The sequence below is a fragment of the Microcaecilia unicolor genome, chromosome 8 (genome assembly GCF_901765095.1).
Source record: "Microcaecilia unicolor chromosome 8, aMicUni1.1, whole genome shotgun sequence".
In the NCBI taxonomy this organism is placed as follows: Eukaryota; Metazoa; Chordata; class Amphibia; order Gymnophiona; family Siphonopidae; genus Microcaecilia; species Microcaecilia unicolor.
In genome coordinates this window covers 25850953-25865860 of record NC_044038.1, presented here as the reverse complement: position 1 = coordinate 25865860, position 14908 = coordinate 25850953, and the positions used below count along the sequence as shown (strand labels likewise).

The window sequence follows — 14908 nt, the reverse complement described above, 5'->3', positions numbered from 1 at the left end:
GGGGGGGGGGGGGGGGGGGAAGATTTGTTCTAGCAGAGGTGACGGTGAATCATTAGTCAATTCTAATCTGCAACTTATATGCCCCTAATTAATATGATAAAACCTTCTATAAAAAGGTGATTAACTTGCTCCTTCAACATAAGCACTCTTCCTTGGTGGTGGTGGTGTGTGTGGGGGGTGGGATTTTAATGCGGTGTGGGACCCTATCATGGATAGATCTAAGCAGGTTTCACAGGTGCCCTATCACATCAATAAGGGGTTGAGACAGTTGGTGCACTTGCTGGATTTAGTTGATGTGAGGAGGGAACTCCATCCCACTGAACCAGATTACACTCATTTATCTAGAGCTCACACTCTACACAAGCCAGAACAGATTATATTCTAGTCTCTAAAAGTGATTTTAGTAAAGTAGTAAAAGCAGAGTTGGGACCTTATGTTATCTCTGACCATGCCTGGATATGGAAGGAATGGACACTGGGATTTGTGAGAGATAACCGATACAGGTGGCAGCTCCCCCTGGATTTATACAAAGACCCAGGCCTTCATGAACGGCTGGTGAGCTGTTGGAAGGGATACAAGAGCTCTAATGCTGCAAATACGTCGAATCCCATTCTTTTCCGGGGAAACTGCGAAAGCGGTACTACGAGGAGAAATCATTAGTTACTCCTATCACATTAGGAAAGCCAGGGATAGAGAGATCTTAAGGCTGGGTGCACAATTGTGTCGTGCGAGGCAATGTTTTGGGATCTCTCAGGAGGGGAGGCACCGCAAAGTGCTCGATCTTCAGGTAGCACTAAACTCTTTATTGCACCAGAGAGCGCTTAAATCTCAGATGTTTTACCGATATTTGTTGTATAGACAAGGGAACAAAACGGGTAGACTGTTGGCCTGGCTGACTCATCCTAAGGGAGGGTCTTCAAAGTTTCTAACCCTTCAAGACAAAAAGGGGCAGAGAGTGCACTCCGATGAAGCTACTGGGGACGTTTTTCTTAATTATCGTGAGTTGTATGCTGCACCTACAAGGGATTACCAGGGGAGTTATACCTAGATAATTTGACTCTTCCTTCTCTTAATCAGGGAGATAGAGATTTTTTTGAATTCTCCAATTGAAGAAGAGGAAGTGGTGGTGGCAATAAGAAACGGTCCGATGTTTAAGGCTCCGGGAGAGGATGGATTTAGGGCGGAATTCTATAAGCTCATGGGAGAAGAGGTGGTTTCCCCTCTAACAAATATTTTCAACAAAGTAATAGACTTGGAGATGTTGCCTTCCTCCCTTGCGCTGGCACATATTGTTTTGCCCAAGCCGGGCAGAGATCCGCTGCTGCCGCAATCATATACACTCATCTCTCTTTTAAACTGAGGTTAAATTACTGGCAAAAATTATGGCGAATTCGCTCGGTTACGAAAAATATCCGTAGGATCCTAGCATCTTTAGAATTCTCACAGTGCAAAGCCTCCTCGTCGATTCCTATCAGTTTCGACGCCGAAAAGGCCTTTGATTGAATATGCTGGGACTTCATGTTTACTTACTTGGGGGCTTATGGCTTCTCGGGATGCTTTCTATCAGTCCTTAGGGCACATTATTCGGAGCCTATGGCACGATTCTTAGTAAATGGTAGGGAAACAGCGTCATTTCCAGTGCGTAGAGGTACAAGACAGGGCTGCCCCCTATTGCCGTTGCTATTCGTTTTGACCTTAGATCCTCTACTAAGAGAGATCATGTTGAACCCTGATATTCACAAAATTCAGATGGGTGCACACTGCTTTATGGTGGCGGCCTTTGCAGATGATATCTTGGTACATCTGACAAACCCGAGAACCTCCTTGACTGCGTTACTGGATTCCTTTCATGAATATTTATTACATTTGTATCCCACATTTTCCCGCATAGCAGTAGGCTCAATATGGAGATTTTGCAGGGTTCCATTTAAACTTTGAAAAATCAGACGTTTTGTCATCCTCACCTCAGGTTCAGGAGTTGTGGGGGCAGGAATTTCCACTTAGATGGGCAGACGGAAACTTCACGTATCTTGGAATCAAGCTAGGGATGGACACTAGACAGTTGTATAGACTAAATGTGGGGAGCATGTTAGATGGTACCCGCCGGACATTGGCAAGTTGGAAAGATCTTCCGCTGTCTTTGATGGGGAGGATAAGCCTCCTGAAAATGGTCCAGTTCCCTAGATGGTTATATGTACTTCAGGTGTTGCCTTTGAGATTAATCCAGAGGGATCTACGAAGAGTGCAAAGGCTGTTTAACAAGTTTTGTTGGGGAAGGAAGAAACCTAGAATGAGGTTTCTGTTAGGAGACTGCAGGCAGGGTGGCTTGGGAGTCCCAGACTTCAAACTGTATAATCTGGCATGTTTGGGAGACTGGTTTGGGGACATCCAGAATCATACACCGGTGGAATTGGAGAAGGAGTTTTATGCGCCTTACTCCTTCTATTATTTGTTGCATTGCACAGTGGCACATTTACTGAAGGAATTTAGATACAGTGTGCTGTTGGGGCCCCTTCGGGAAATGTGGAAAGTTTTAGTGAGGAGAGTGTGGGGGGGGGGGGGGGGGCAATTCAATACTACAGACCAACTTCCCATTCGGGGGAATAGGGACTTTCACTTTGATAAGTCATACTTTTATTGTCGGATCATTGTTGGGCAAGTGGGGGAAAAGGGAGAGGGGTAATAAATTGGATATCCTCCTTTTTGGAAGGCTGACAGTTTCAGGAATGGGTGGAGAACATTTAGGGTCCTGTTTACTAAGGTGCATGGGTGTTCTTAGCACGTGCTAAAAATTGTGTGCTAATGCTAGACACACCCATAGGAATATTTGGGTTAGCGCATATTAATTTTTAGCACACGATAAAAACACTAGTGTGCCTACAGCGCCCTTAGATCTTTGGATATTAAGGATTAGGGTGCCACAAGTCCAGCCCTGTTTCCCTCATTGTTTAATATCTTCCTCCACCCTTTGGGGGCATTGAGTATTAATTTTGTCATCTTTATGCAGCCAGTGTACAATTGGTTGTCTTCATGACGACCAGAAATGCAGAGATATGATTTACACTGGAATCGGTTGTTGACTGGTTCTCTAGAAGTGGCTTAAATTGTTCCAAAACAGAAAGGTTGCAGGTTAGTTTAGTGTCAGAGACCCTGTAACCTGTAGTATTGCAGGTTGCTGGGTCAAACTGTGTACTTGTCAATAAGGTAAGGTCTCTGGGAGTGGAGTTAACAAGGTATTTTAGCTTGAGAGACTACGTATTGAGGATTCTGTACAGGGCATATCAGAAGTTGAGAATGACAGTCATAAGACCGCAAACTGCACCAGCTTTACAGATGGTTATGCAAGCACTAGTGTTAACACACCTGGATTATTGTAATGCACTTTTCATGGAAGTGTCTGGCAAACCTTTGCAAGCTATAAGCTTTGCAAAATGCCGTTGTACATATGACTTTGGGAAGACTGCGGTGAGACTAGGTAACACCTATGTTGATTGCTCTGCACTACTTTATGGAGGCTGGAGTTAAAGTTTTGGTACCTACTTTACAGGCTTTAAATGACAGAAGGCCACAGTACTTGGCAGGTAAGTCGAGCAAACATTGTCCAGGGAGGAATTTGAGATACTGGTCGCTCCTCCTGTTAAGAAGATTAGGAGATGCATTGCAGATACTGAATATTTTCAGTTATGTTGCCTATTCGGTGGAATGAGATGCCTAGGGCTGTTATGTTGGAGCTTGATCAAAACGTTTCCTGCAAGATGGTTAAGACACAGCTTTTTCCAAGTGGGTAGGAAAATAGTGCAGGGTTTACAGGTCCTTGGGATTGAAGTGAGGTAACAGATGGATTGTTTTTTTCTACTTGGTTTATTTTTGTGTTTTTATTTTGTATGCAATTGTGTTAAAATGCTTATATCCAGGATTAATGCAGTTAAATAAATATCCCATGGCACTGATATCAACACATTTCACTTTGCATCCCATGTGGGAGGTGAGTTCTGGTTTGATGAGACCAGCATTCCCTGTTTTTTTTGCAAATGCTGTGCAGCTTATCACCTGGCTTTTCATCAGGCCATGTAGATGAAGCAATCTTGACATTTCTGAACAGTTAACATTTTCCACACTCAGCTATAGATCTTGGGTAGTTATTTTAAAAGCCATTTCAGGCATCACAGGGATCTTGTTCAGCAAGGGTGATCCAATCAAGAAAGTATCTTGTTGCCAAATTGTTACCACTTGATAACGATGACTGTCTCAAGGGACATCCGACCACACAAATTCTTATAGCCTTCTTCCATCTGTAACCATTTGATTAAGTTTATCCTGGAGTTCTTTCAGTAACTCTGTATCCAAGATGTTTGGACCTCTGCTTCAAAGTCAACTCATAAAATAGATCTTGATTGTTCATCAAGGTGCATAAAAATTGAGTTCAATTATTGTGATTGGATACAAGTGGGCTCTATTAACTTAAGTGGCAGGCTAAGGCAATTTTTAGAAACTGAACTCATTTGGGTTTGCTATGATAGTCAAGGCTTTATTACTATTACTTTTTACTCTTTTCAACTCACCAGAGTGTTGAAAAGAAATTGCGTTTGGGGGGGGGGTTCAAGAAAATGCCTGTCCATCTGTCTGAGGGCAAATTAATTCCCCCACATCTTGACAGAATGGGACCACATCTGGCTTGGAGAAAAACCAGTGAAAAGACACAGTGCTTGAAAATTGGCCGGATCTGACTGGTAGTTCCAGAGAAATATAGTCCCTCTAAACAGCAATGCATTTCTATGGAAGGAGCTGTTCCAAGCAGCTACAGCATAAACATTGCTTCAATGAAACAAAGCAGTTTGCTCCTTTCAAATTGTGCCCCCACTCTCCTTTCCCCTCTCTCTCTTTCATACACACATGCGCATATACAGTGGTGGAAATAAGTATTTGATCCCTTGGTGATTTTGTAAGTTTGCCCACTGACAAAGACATGAGCAGCCCATAATTGAAGGTAGGTTATTGGTAACAGTGAGAGATAGCACATCACAAATTAAATCCGGAAAATCACATTGTGGAAAGTATATGAATTTATTTGCATTCTGCAGAGGGAAATAAGTATTTAATCCCTCTGGCAAACAAGACCTAATACTTGGTGGCAAAACCCTTGTTGGCAAGCACAGCGGTCAGACGTCTTCTGTAGTTGATGATGAGGTTTGCACACATGTCAGGAGGAATTTTGGTCCACTCCTCTTTGCAGATCATCTCTAAATCATTAAGAGTTCTGGGCTGTCGCTTGGCAACTCGCAGCTTCAGCTCCCTCCATAAGTTTTCAATGGGATTAAGGTCTGGTGACTGGCTAGGCCACTCCATGACCCTAATGTGCTTCTTCCTGAGCCACTCCTTTGTTGCCTTGGCTGTATGTTTTGGGTCATTGTCGTGCTGGAAGACCCAGCCACGACCCATTTTTAAGGCCCTGGCGGAGGGAAGGAGGTTGTCACTCAGAATTGTACGGTACATGGCCCCATCCATTCTCCCATTGATGCGGTGAAGTAGTCCTGTGCCCTTAGCAGAGAAACACCCCCAAAACATAACATTTCCACCTCCATGCTTGACAGTGGGGACGGTGTTCTTTGGGTCATAGGCAGCATTTCTCTTCCTCCAAACACGGCGAGTTGAGTTCATGCCAAAGAGCTCAATTTTGGTCTCATCTGACCACAGCACCTTCTCCCAATCACTCTCGGCATCATCCAGGTGTTCACTGGCAAACTTCAGACGGGCCGTCACATGTGCCTTCCGGAGCAGGGGGACCTTGCGGGCACTGCAGGATTGCAATCCGTTATGTCGTAATGTGTTACCAATGGTTTTCGTGGTGACAGTGGTCCCAGCTGCCTTGAGATCATTGACAAGTTCCCCCCTTGTAGTTGTAGGCTGATTTCTAACCTTCCTCATGATCAAGGATACCCCACGAGGTGAGATTTTGCGTGGAGCCCCAGATCTTTGTCGATTGACAGTCATTTTGTACTTCTTCCATTTTCTTACTATGGCCCCAACAGTTGTCTCCTTCTCGCCCAGCGTCTTACTGATGGTTTTGTAGCCCATTCCAGCCTTGTGCAGGTGTATGATCTTGTCCCTGACATCCTTAGACAGCTCCTTGCTCTTGGCCATTTGTAGAGGTTAGAGTCTGACTGATTCACTGAGTCTGTGGACAGGTGTCTTTCATACAGGTGACCATTGCCGACAGCTGTCTGTCATGCAGGTAACGAGTTGATTTGGAGCATCTACCTGGTCTGTAGGGGCCAGATCTCTTACTGGTTGGTGGGGGATCAAATACTTATTTCCCTCTGCACAATGCAAATAAATTCATATACTTTCCACAATGTGATTTTTCCGGATTTAATTTGTGATGTGCTATCTCTCACTGTTACCAATAACCTACCCTTCAATTATGGGCTGCTCATGTCTTTGTCAGTGGGCAAACTTACAAAATCAGCAAGGGATCAAATACTTATTTCCACCACTGTACATACAGATAAACACAGGTTGGATATTATTACATGACATATTACATATGTTATATTACATATTAAATTACCCAAATTGCAAAGGACTGAAATACAAAACAACTTATGCATCCAGCTTCTCTAAGTGCACAACCATGGAATGGACTCCCTAAAGCTGTGAAAATAATCCATGACCATCTGAACTCAGAAATCATTAAAAACCACCCTCTTCAAAAGGGCCTACCCCACCGATCCAACGTAAATCCCCACACCCAGCAACACAACACAACTATGATCGTACTGGACAATATACAATCTTCATACCTTCCATCCTCATGGTGCCTGATACACACCTACCTCATTTCGACCGCAATATAACCTGTATTTGTTATCAACCGACTGGTGAACGCCTGTATGGTACAATGTAAGCCACATTGAGCCTGCAAATAGGTGGGAAAATGTGGGGTACAAATGTAACAAATAAATAAATGTGCTTTGTATATTTGCTCAGCAGGAACTATTCACCTCCCCGCTGCCACACCTAATCCCTGCCGGGCTGACTTTTAATACAATTTCACTATCTTACTTGTAAATTCTACTGTACAATCTAAGGCCTGAACCATATAGCTTTCTTAATGTTTGCTATATACAGCAACCCTTAGGGGAATAGTTGCCGTTAAGGGAATAATGCATTTTAGTTTAAGGCAATGTATGCTACACAGTACTGAGATGCAAAGCATGTAAATGCATGCAAAATGCCTCATTATTATGTACATTGAATATCACATCTTGATTGTTGACCTTTGCAAGCTGCATTATTCTGGGGGGGGGGGGGGGGGGGGGGGGGAAGGGAAGACAAGCTCAAAGCTTGGCCTATTTTTCCTGATCAGCACCATCAGACCACTACTAGGCACCAATGCTCTCAGGGAGCCCTTCTTAAAGGAGCTGGTGATGTAAAATCTAAGTAAGGTCCAGGGTTTCTGGGTCTCCTATCTGCCAGCGAAGATTCTCCCCCCCCCCCCAAGGACACAAGGTATGCACCATTCAAGATCCTGTTGCCCCTTCCTAGCCTCCAACAAAAGATCCTTCCCAGGCCTACCTACAGTAATCCACTGAGGACCAGGGTTATGGGGCAGGAGCAATCCCAGTGCATCCTGCCCCTGCGGGCGCAAGGTTCAAAATGGCACTGGGGACCTTTAGTTTACAATACCACCATTAGGGCTTTTTTTTTTTTTTACTGAATTAAGTCACTAACTGTACTACTGTGTTACCAGAGGTTGTGACTCCTGTGGTAAAACTAAGCTGCAGTAAAATGCCATTTTTACCACATCTTAATAAAAACTTTTCCATTTAGAAACGGACCATGCGGTGCGCTACTGACTTATGTATATGGCCTTCTAAGTCTTGGTACAGTGGTACCCTGCCTGGGGTTTAAATGTAAAATATATTTCAAACTGACAATAACATGTGATTGTTAGATCTATTATTATACTTGGTTTCATTTTATTATTCTTTCAAAACCAATTGAATATTTGAGTTGCCACTCTTGAAAGTGCCTCTTCTCTCTCTTCCCCAGGTCTGACAGTCAGAAATGAACTTGAGCCCTAACCCTACTTCACCCACATACAGCAAGCTCTTTAAAGCTATACAATGTTAAATTTATGACCAGATGCACTGCCATTTGTTGATCGTTTATCACAATACAGATTAACTAGCCAACGGGTAGTAAAATACAGAGGATGTCTGTTTTGCCCCCTTCAGCATTTCCTCAGCCCTAACACCCTCATCTCCATTCATGATATCCACCTGGCTCACCCCCTCTGTCACTGCTCAGAATTCCTGCGGTAAAGCTAACAGTGCAGAACCCATACTGCCAGAACAGTGCAAAAAACTAGCTTGCCAATGCTCAAAGGAAATGGTATTCAAATTACATGCACACTATAAAAAGTGAAAGCAAAGGGTGTGTGGGGGGGGGGGGGAGAGAGAGAACATGCTTGTGCAACACGCAGAAGAATTTATGGTACGTCAGCTTGTGTGCTTCGCTATCTTTTGGGTTTGCTGGCTGGCATAGGTGCACATTAGCACCTGTGTTCTGCAACCTTTAAATATAAGCTTTTCAGTTAATTTATATTTAAGTTTAAGGAAACAGGTGCCAATGTGTGCTTTTCATTTGGGGTTGTTCGGACTTGCACACATTTATTTCTGAGTACCCTGCACTTACAGGCTTGCATGGATTTTCTGAGGAAAATCATAAGGATCTACAAACCTACTCCAGGAGGATGAATTACTGAAAGAGATAGTTCCCATCCCCACCTGGTACCGGCCTTCGACAGCCACCCAACTTAAAACACAAGCTAATCAGATAGTAAACTTCCATCAAAGACTGAAAGGCACAGAAGGTGCACACTTCCCTGTAATTATCTCCAGTTGCATATACTAGCCAAAACATTTCAAAGGACCCCACAGTCTTACACAAAGGAAAGATAATTAACATAAAGGAATCTTTCACTTGCTCATCTTCCAATGTGGTATGATATCATTCAGTGTACAAAAATGTAACGAAGGATGTTATAGTTGGAGAAACAGGCCAGATGCTTAAGACACGATTCAATTTACATAGAGATCCACATGAACAATACTGGTGCCAGTAGGGCTCCCACCCCTGTTGGTCAGCATTTTACAGGACCAGGACACTGTACCAGTGACTTCACAGTGAGAATCCTGAAAGGTAACTTTAAAACCATACAAAATGTAAGACCTTTGAAGTCAGAATGATTGAATATTTAACACCCAACAGAAAGGACTTAACAAGGATCTGGGGTTCCTAGCCCATTATAAACCATAAAGCTGTAAGTCTCTGTTGATCACCCCTCCCCTCACCGATCCACACCCATCCTGTTAGAATATCAATGGTATGCTTTGATGTCCCCATGCATACCTCCTACCCACCCCCATCCTCCCACCCTGTCAGACTGTCATAGTAATGCTGAATGTTTTCACTTATATCACTGTCATCTAGCACATTTGCTTATTTCCGATCTGACGAAGAAGGGCAACCTTCGAAAGCTAATGAAGAAATGTATTAAGTTATGTCCAATAAAAAAAGGTATCATCTTATTTTCTTTTCCATGTTTTATTTTGTTTGATTTCTATTGATAACCTTCCACTTCCAAAAGAAACCAAAACTGGCATATTTTAAAGAATGAAAGAGGATTTCTCACGATTCTACCCTAACGCTGCTCCGAGCTGGGGTTAGGTTTTCAGCGGTAAAAGCAGCTGTTTTGTGCATTGTTTTCTGAGCATTGGGAGGGAATAGGAAATTACCTCAATTGCATGCTATTTGCGCTAATCTTTGGTGCGCACTATGGGACTCATTTTCAAAGCACTTAGCCTATGGAACTTTGTAAGGCTAAGTGCTTTGAAAATACACCTCATTGTCTCCCACGATAGAGCCCTGAGCATTCTGCACTCACTAATACTGGCACTAGTTGACTAATGCCAGCATTACGTTCTGAGCATTGGCCCATCTGTGAGATGCAGTGGCGTAGCCACAGGTGGGCCTGGGTGAGCCGGGCCCACCCACTTGGACTCAGGCCCACCCAAATTGTTACACACTTGCTGTGGCTGGTGGGGATCCCCAAACCTTGCCAGCTGAAGATTTCTCTCCTTGGGCAGCCAGAGCTCTTCCAAATGTCAACCAGCAGCACTTGCCTTGAGCTGACACTGAGACCAGCCCTTCTGCACATGCTCAGTTTTTGCATATGGAAAAGCACTGAGCATGCACGGTCTACCGGCAGCAGCATCAGTTTGAAGCAAGTGCTGTCGGCTGCCATTGGAAGAGTGCTGGCTGCTCAAGGAGGAGGAGGAAATCTTCAGCTGGCAGGGTTTGGGGATCTCTGTCAGCTCAAGGATTTAATATTTGGGGTTTGTGGCAGGGAGGGGTGGAGACAGAGTAAACCAGAGGGGGACTGTGTGTGTGTGGGGGGGGGGGGGGGGGAGAATTCCATGCCCACCCACCTTGGGCTCAGGCCCACCCAAAATTGGCCATCTGGCTACGCCCCTGGTGAGATGTACACCCACACCTGCCTGACAGACATTTCTTCACTTGGCTAAGCTTATAAGATAAATAGAGATTAATGGGACTGTAAAGCAATAAAGATAAATCAGATCAAGGAACTTAAAGTCAATATATGAATGACACCAACAACAACAAAAAAGTTTAAAAACAAAGTTCAACTGTTTCCAGGCATTGCCTACTATTATATTACTGTTCAAGATATAGATATGCAAAAAAAGGGGGAAATTCATAATCTAAAACTAGTGAACGTGTTGTTGCTACCAGTTCAAAGAATTTTAGTAGCACTGATAAGTATATACATAAAAAAAAAATCATAAGCTGCATTAACACCCCTTTTTCCATTGGATCTTTCTGCTTATTTGATCAGATCAGGTTAATAAAAGACACCCCCCCCCCCAACACACCCGTTTACTAAGCTGTGCCAATGGCTGCCATGCATAATGCAGACACAGCCCATTCACTTTGAATGGGCTGTGTCATCATTGCCACATGGCTTAGTAAACAGGGGGGGGGGGGGGTAATTTAGGGATTCTGATTAAATTGCCTAAAGCCAATGTAAGTATCTCCCTATTTGCTCAATATGTAAAAGGCATCTAAAAAGAAGGCCATGTAAAGGAATGGATCCACAGAAGCTTAGCTGAAATTGGGTGGCGGGGGAAAGAGGGGTTGGGTTGAGAGGCTAGGATAGGGGAGGGCAGACTTATACGGGGACTGTGCCAGAGCCGGTGATGGGAGGCGGGACTGGTGGTTGGGAGGCGGAAATACTGCTGACAGACTTAACGGTCTGTGCCCTGAAAAAGACATACAAATCAAGGTAAGGTATACACATATGAGTTTATCGTGGGCAGACTAGATGGACCGTGCAGGTCTTTTTCTGCCGTCATCTACTATGTTACTATGTAAACAAGTATTTAAGTATGTAGATATATATTACTAGATACACATATATGTATTTAAAACCATTTGATGTGAACAAAAAAGTATTTTCACATTTAACAGCTGTCAAATATGAAACCAAACATTACTGATCTTTTTCAAAATGGTCTCTTTGGTTTCTCAGAGGTGGTTATTTGTCCAGGCTTTTGGCAGGCAGAGGTGAAGATATTGTAGTGAGGGGAGCAAGAGGGGAAAATGGTTAAAGGACTTCAGATTCTTTGTTTTGGGATTTTGCATTGTATATTGCTTGAAATTCTGGTGAGGCGAGTAATCAAATGTAATAGATACATATTTAAACCTTGAAATCCATATATATATATATATATATATATATATATATATATCTATATATATATAATGTAATTTTAAACATTCCAAAATGTATTATGACTAGGTTCTATAAAAGGCACCAAGAAATCGGCACCAAAAAATTTAAGTACTGTACTGAGCATTATTCTATAAAGGATACACACCCTTTATAGAATAGTGGCTAAGTGCATAATAGTACCTAAGTTAGGCACTGAGTCTGTAACAATGCACATAAATTCTGGGAACGCCTTCAGGCATGCCCCTCGAATTTATGTGCTATACGATTTCTATGCGCATCATTACAGAATATGATGCATACATAAGTTCCAAGTAATGCCAATAATTATTAGCAGCCAATTAGTCAATTAATTTGCATATGCAAATTGTCAATGCACACTGATTTGTTTATATACTCCTGGATTCTATATATGGCACACGTGCAAAATAGAACTCAACTAGGATATAAGAAGTGAAGGAATTTCTAACCAAAGAGTATAACTATATAATGACAAAACAAATATTGAGCACATCTAAACTTTAAGGAATCTTTTCCTGGCCATCATATTAAATGAGAATCATGGTAGATTACTGAATTTCAGAACTATTCAGCGAGAACTATAAGTAAGACTAAACCAATTAGATTCTTCACTGAGCCTTTGCAATAAGCAATATGGGGGGGGGGGGGGGGGGGGGGGGGGGGAGAGAGAGAGAGAAGACAGAGAGAAGCCTTATTGAAGAGACTTGCAGAATGCTATACAAATGGCCAGACTCTTACTGACTTCCTTAAACAGTTTTTTCCGGGTTTTGCAATTACTGTAAATATTATCTGCCATCATCAAAAACAATTGGCTCCCCTGCAGAGGCTGTTTCTTCCTGTAAATGCTAATCTCACCTTTTGGCTTTACATACAAGACCCACCCATCTCTGTAACAATAGTTAAACAGGTACGAACACGTATCCAAACAATAAACCGAAGTTTCTTTCAGTCATATTACCGGGCATCCACTAGCCTTATATGACATCAGTTTCACTAACAATTTGTACTGGCTATATTTGTTTTTCAAATGTGTTAAAATTGCATTAATGTATCATCACTAGATGAGAGACTATCAAATTTTTAAATAGCCGATAAAAAAAAGTAATAAAACCTGCCACTACCTCTAAGACTACTGTCAAAACTACTTTAAACAGAATGACTGTTCACAACTCTTTTTCAGACAGAAATCCCCTCCGTATGAATACATGCACACATACAGGTTCAGTTCTTTCTTGTACTACCATCTCAATAAATAACCCAAAAATTAACAACCAAAATGTTTCTTTAAAAAAAAAAATCACTTAAATACTTCAGCACTGCAAGTTATTTTAACAAAATCTTAAACCCCCCCCCCCATCAAAATACCACCATTACCTATAGCTATACAAAATCCTAGTGGAGTGTCATGGGTAATGCGAATTGTTTACTCTTTCAAAAAGTACAAAGATTAGTCACCCTGAAGTTACACAGTAATACTTTTAAAACAAATAAGAAAAAATTTCCAACACTGCCAGAAGATGTGGTAAAAGGAGCAGCATAGCTGGGTTTAAAAGGTTTTGGATAATTTCCTGGAGATAAACTTCCATAAACCATTATTAAGGCAGACCTGGGGAAAGCCACTGGGAGTTGTGGGAGCATGGAATCTTACTTTTTGGAATTCTGCCAAGTACTTGTAACTGGTTTGGCCAGTAAGAAACAGGATATGGGGCTAGATTGACCTTTGGTCTGACACGTATGGCAATTCTTATTTCTAAGAAGTTATGTTTTTTTTTCATTTTCATAACGATAACCGTCATAATGCACCAACCAAGGTAAACCTCTCATGGTGGTTCAGGATGTGTTCCCTGACAGTCAACAGGAAATTTGTAACAGCGGGTGCTTTTCACAATAAGCTAACCAGATGTTTATTTAAATTCTAATAGATCTAACCACTAATTATCAGCGTGCGACAACTTTCCATCCTTAAACAAGAAACAGGTTCGTTTTCCAGGTAAGTAGGGGGGGGAAAAACTCCCAGTGAACCATTTTCTGAAGAGGGCAGAGGAGTTGTTCTCTTACCAGCACATCCATGTCCACTATTTTAAGAACTTTTAAGACACAGTATGCTTACATGTAAATTTCACTGGCAATAACCCCAAACTTATTAGAATTATTATTATAACTATAATTGTATAATTCCTTGGCACACTATATCTCCATAATCTATCTTTTTATTTCTTTTGGTTAATGTTATGTACTATTTACATTGTACTAAAACCAATCAAAAAATCTTGAAAAAAAAACCCATGAAATACTCAGCACTAATTTTTTAACAGTTTGGCTTAAGCACCAATGTCAACTATTGTTAAAATTGTGTGACTACTTAGATTATTTCTTTTAATAAACCCCAAACTCATTTGTTACAGGAAATTTCGAATCCCAAGTTTTTCATCTGAAGAAATCTACATAATCTTGAATTCACATCACCATTGAAAAATATTTTTAAAGCTCCCGTCCACCTAAAACAAGAGATCTTACGACCTCTTATCAGAGTTATAATATTACAGAAGGGAATGCATAAGCCGCTCCAGTGGAACTACATGGAAACAAAAACAAAAGTTTGCCAAGTGTAAAAAAAAAAAAACCCTCAAAAACAAAAAGTCTGCAATGCCGCTCAGCCACGTGCGGGTCTCTAGCACAGACAGTTTCACAGTCCCCGGCGCTGTTGCACCTCACCGCCGCGTGACCGGTCCCGGGGCTGTCAGCGGCGCGAGGCGGCCGACTCCCCTCCCCTGCCCGCTCCTCGCGCACTTACTTTGTAAGTGTTCTCGGTGAGCTTGTTCACCTCCTCGGGGTCGCGAACATCGCGGACACGCGGCCAAAACGCTGAGCGGCGCGAGAAGGACGTGGTCCTGTCAAAGAGGCCGAGGCGCGGAGCGGCCGGTGGCACAGGTAACCAGAGACCCCCTCCCCTAGTTGGTTTCGGCTCCTCTCTCTCGCGTTTTCTTTCTTCTCGCCCCGCCTCCTTCCTTCCCTGAAGTCGGCGGGGGAGTCCTCTACTCTTCCCTCCGCCAGTGGCAGCGGCGGCAGCAG

At 42.6% G+C, this 14908-nt stretch overlaps 1 protein-coding gene across 1 annotated transcript in view; it reads right to left on the bottom strand.

Moving 5' to 3' along the window:
- The window catches only part of BAIAP2L1 (BAR/IMD domain containing adaptor protein 2 like 1), a 235666-nt gene that overhangs the window by 121008 nt on the left and 99750 nt on the right, over positions 1-14908 (bottom strand). Inside the window, 1 exon segment of the mRNA XM_030212059.1 lies at positions 14631-14701. Within this exon segment, the coding sequence (XP_030067919.1) occupies positions 14631-14701 (71 nt within the window).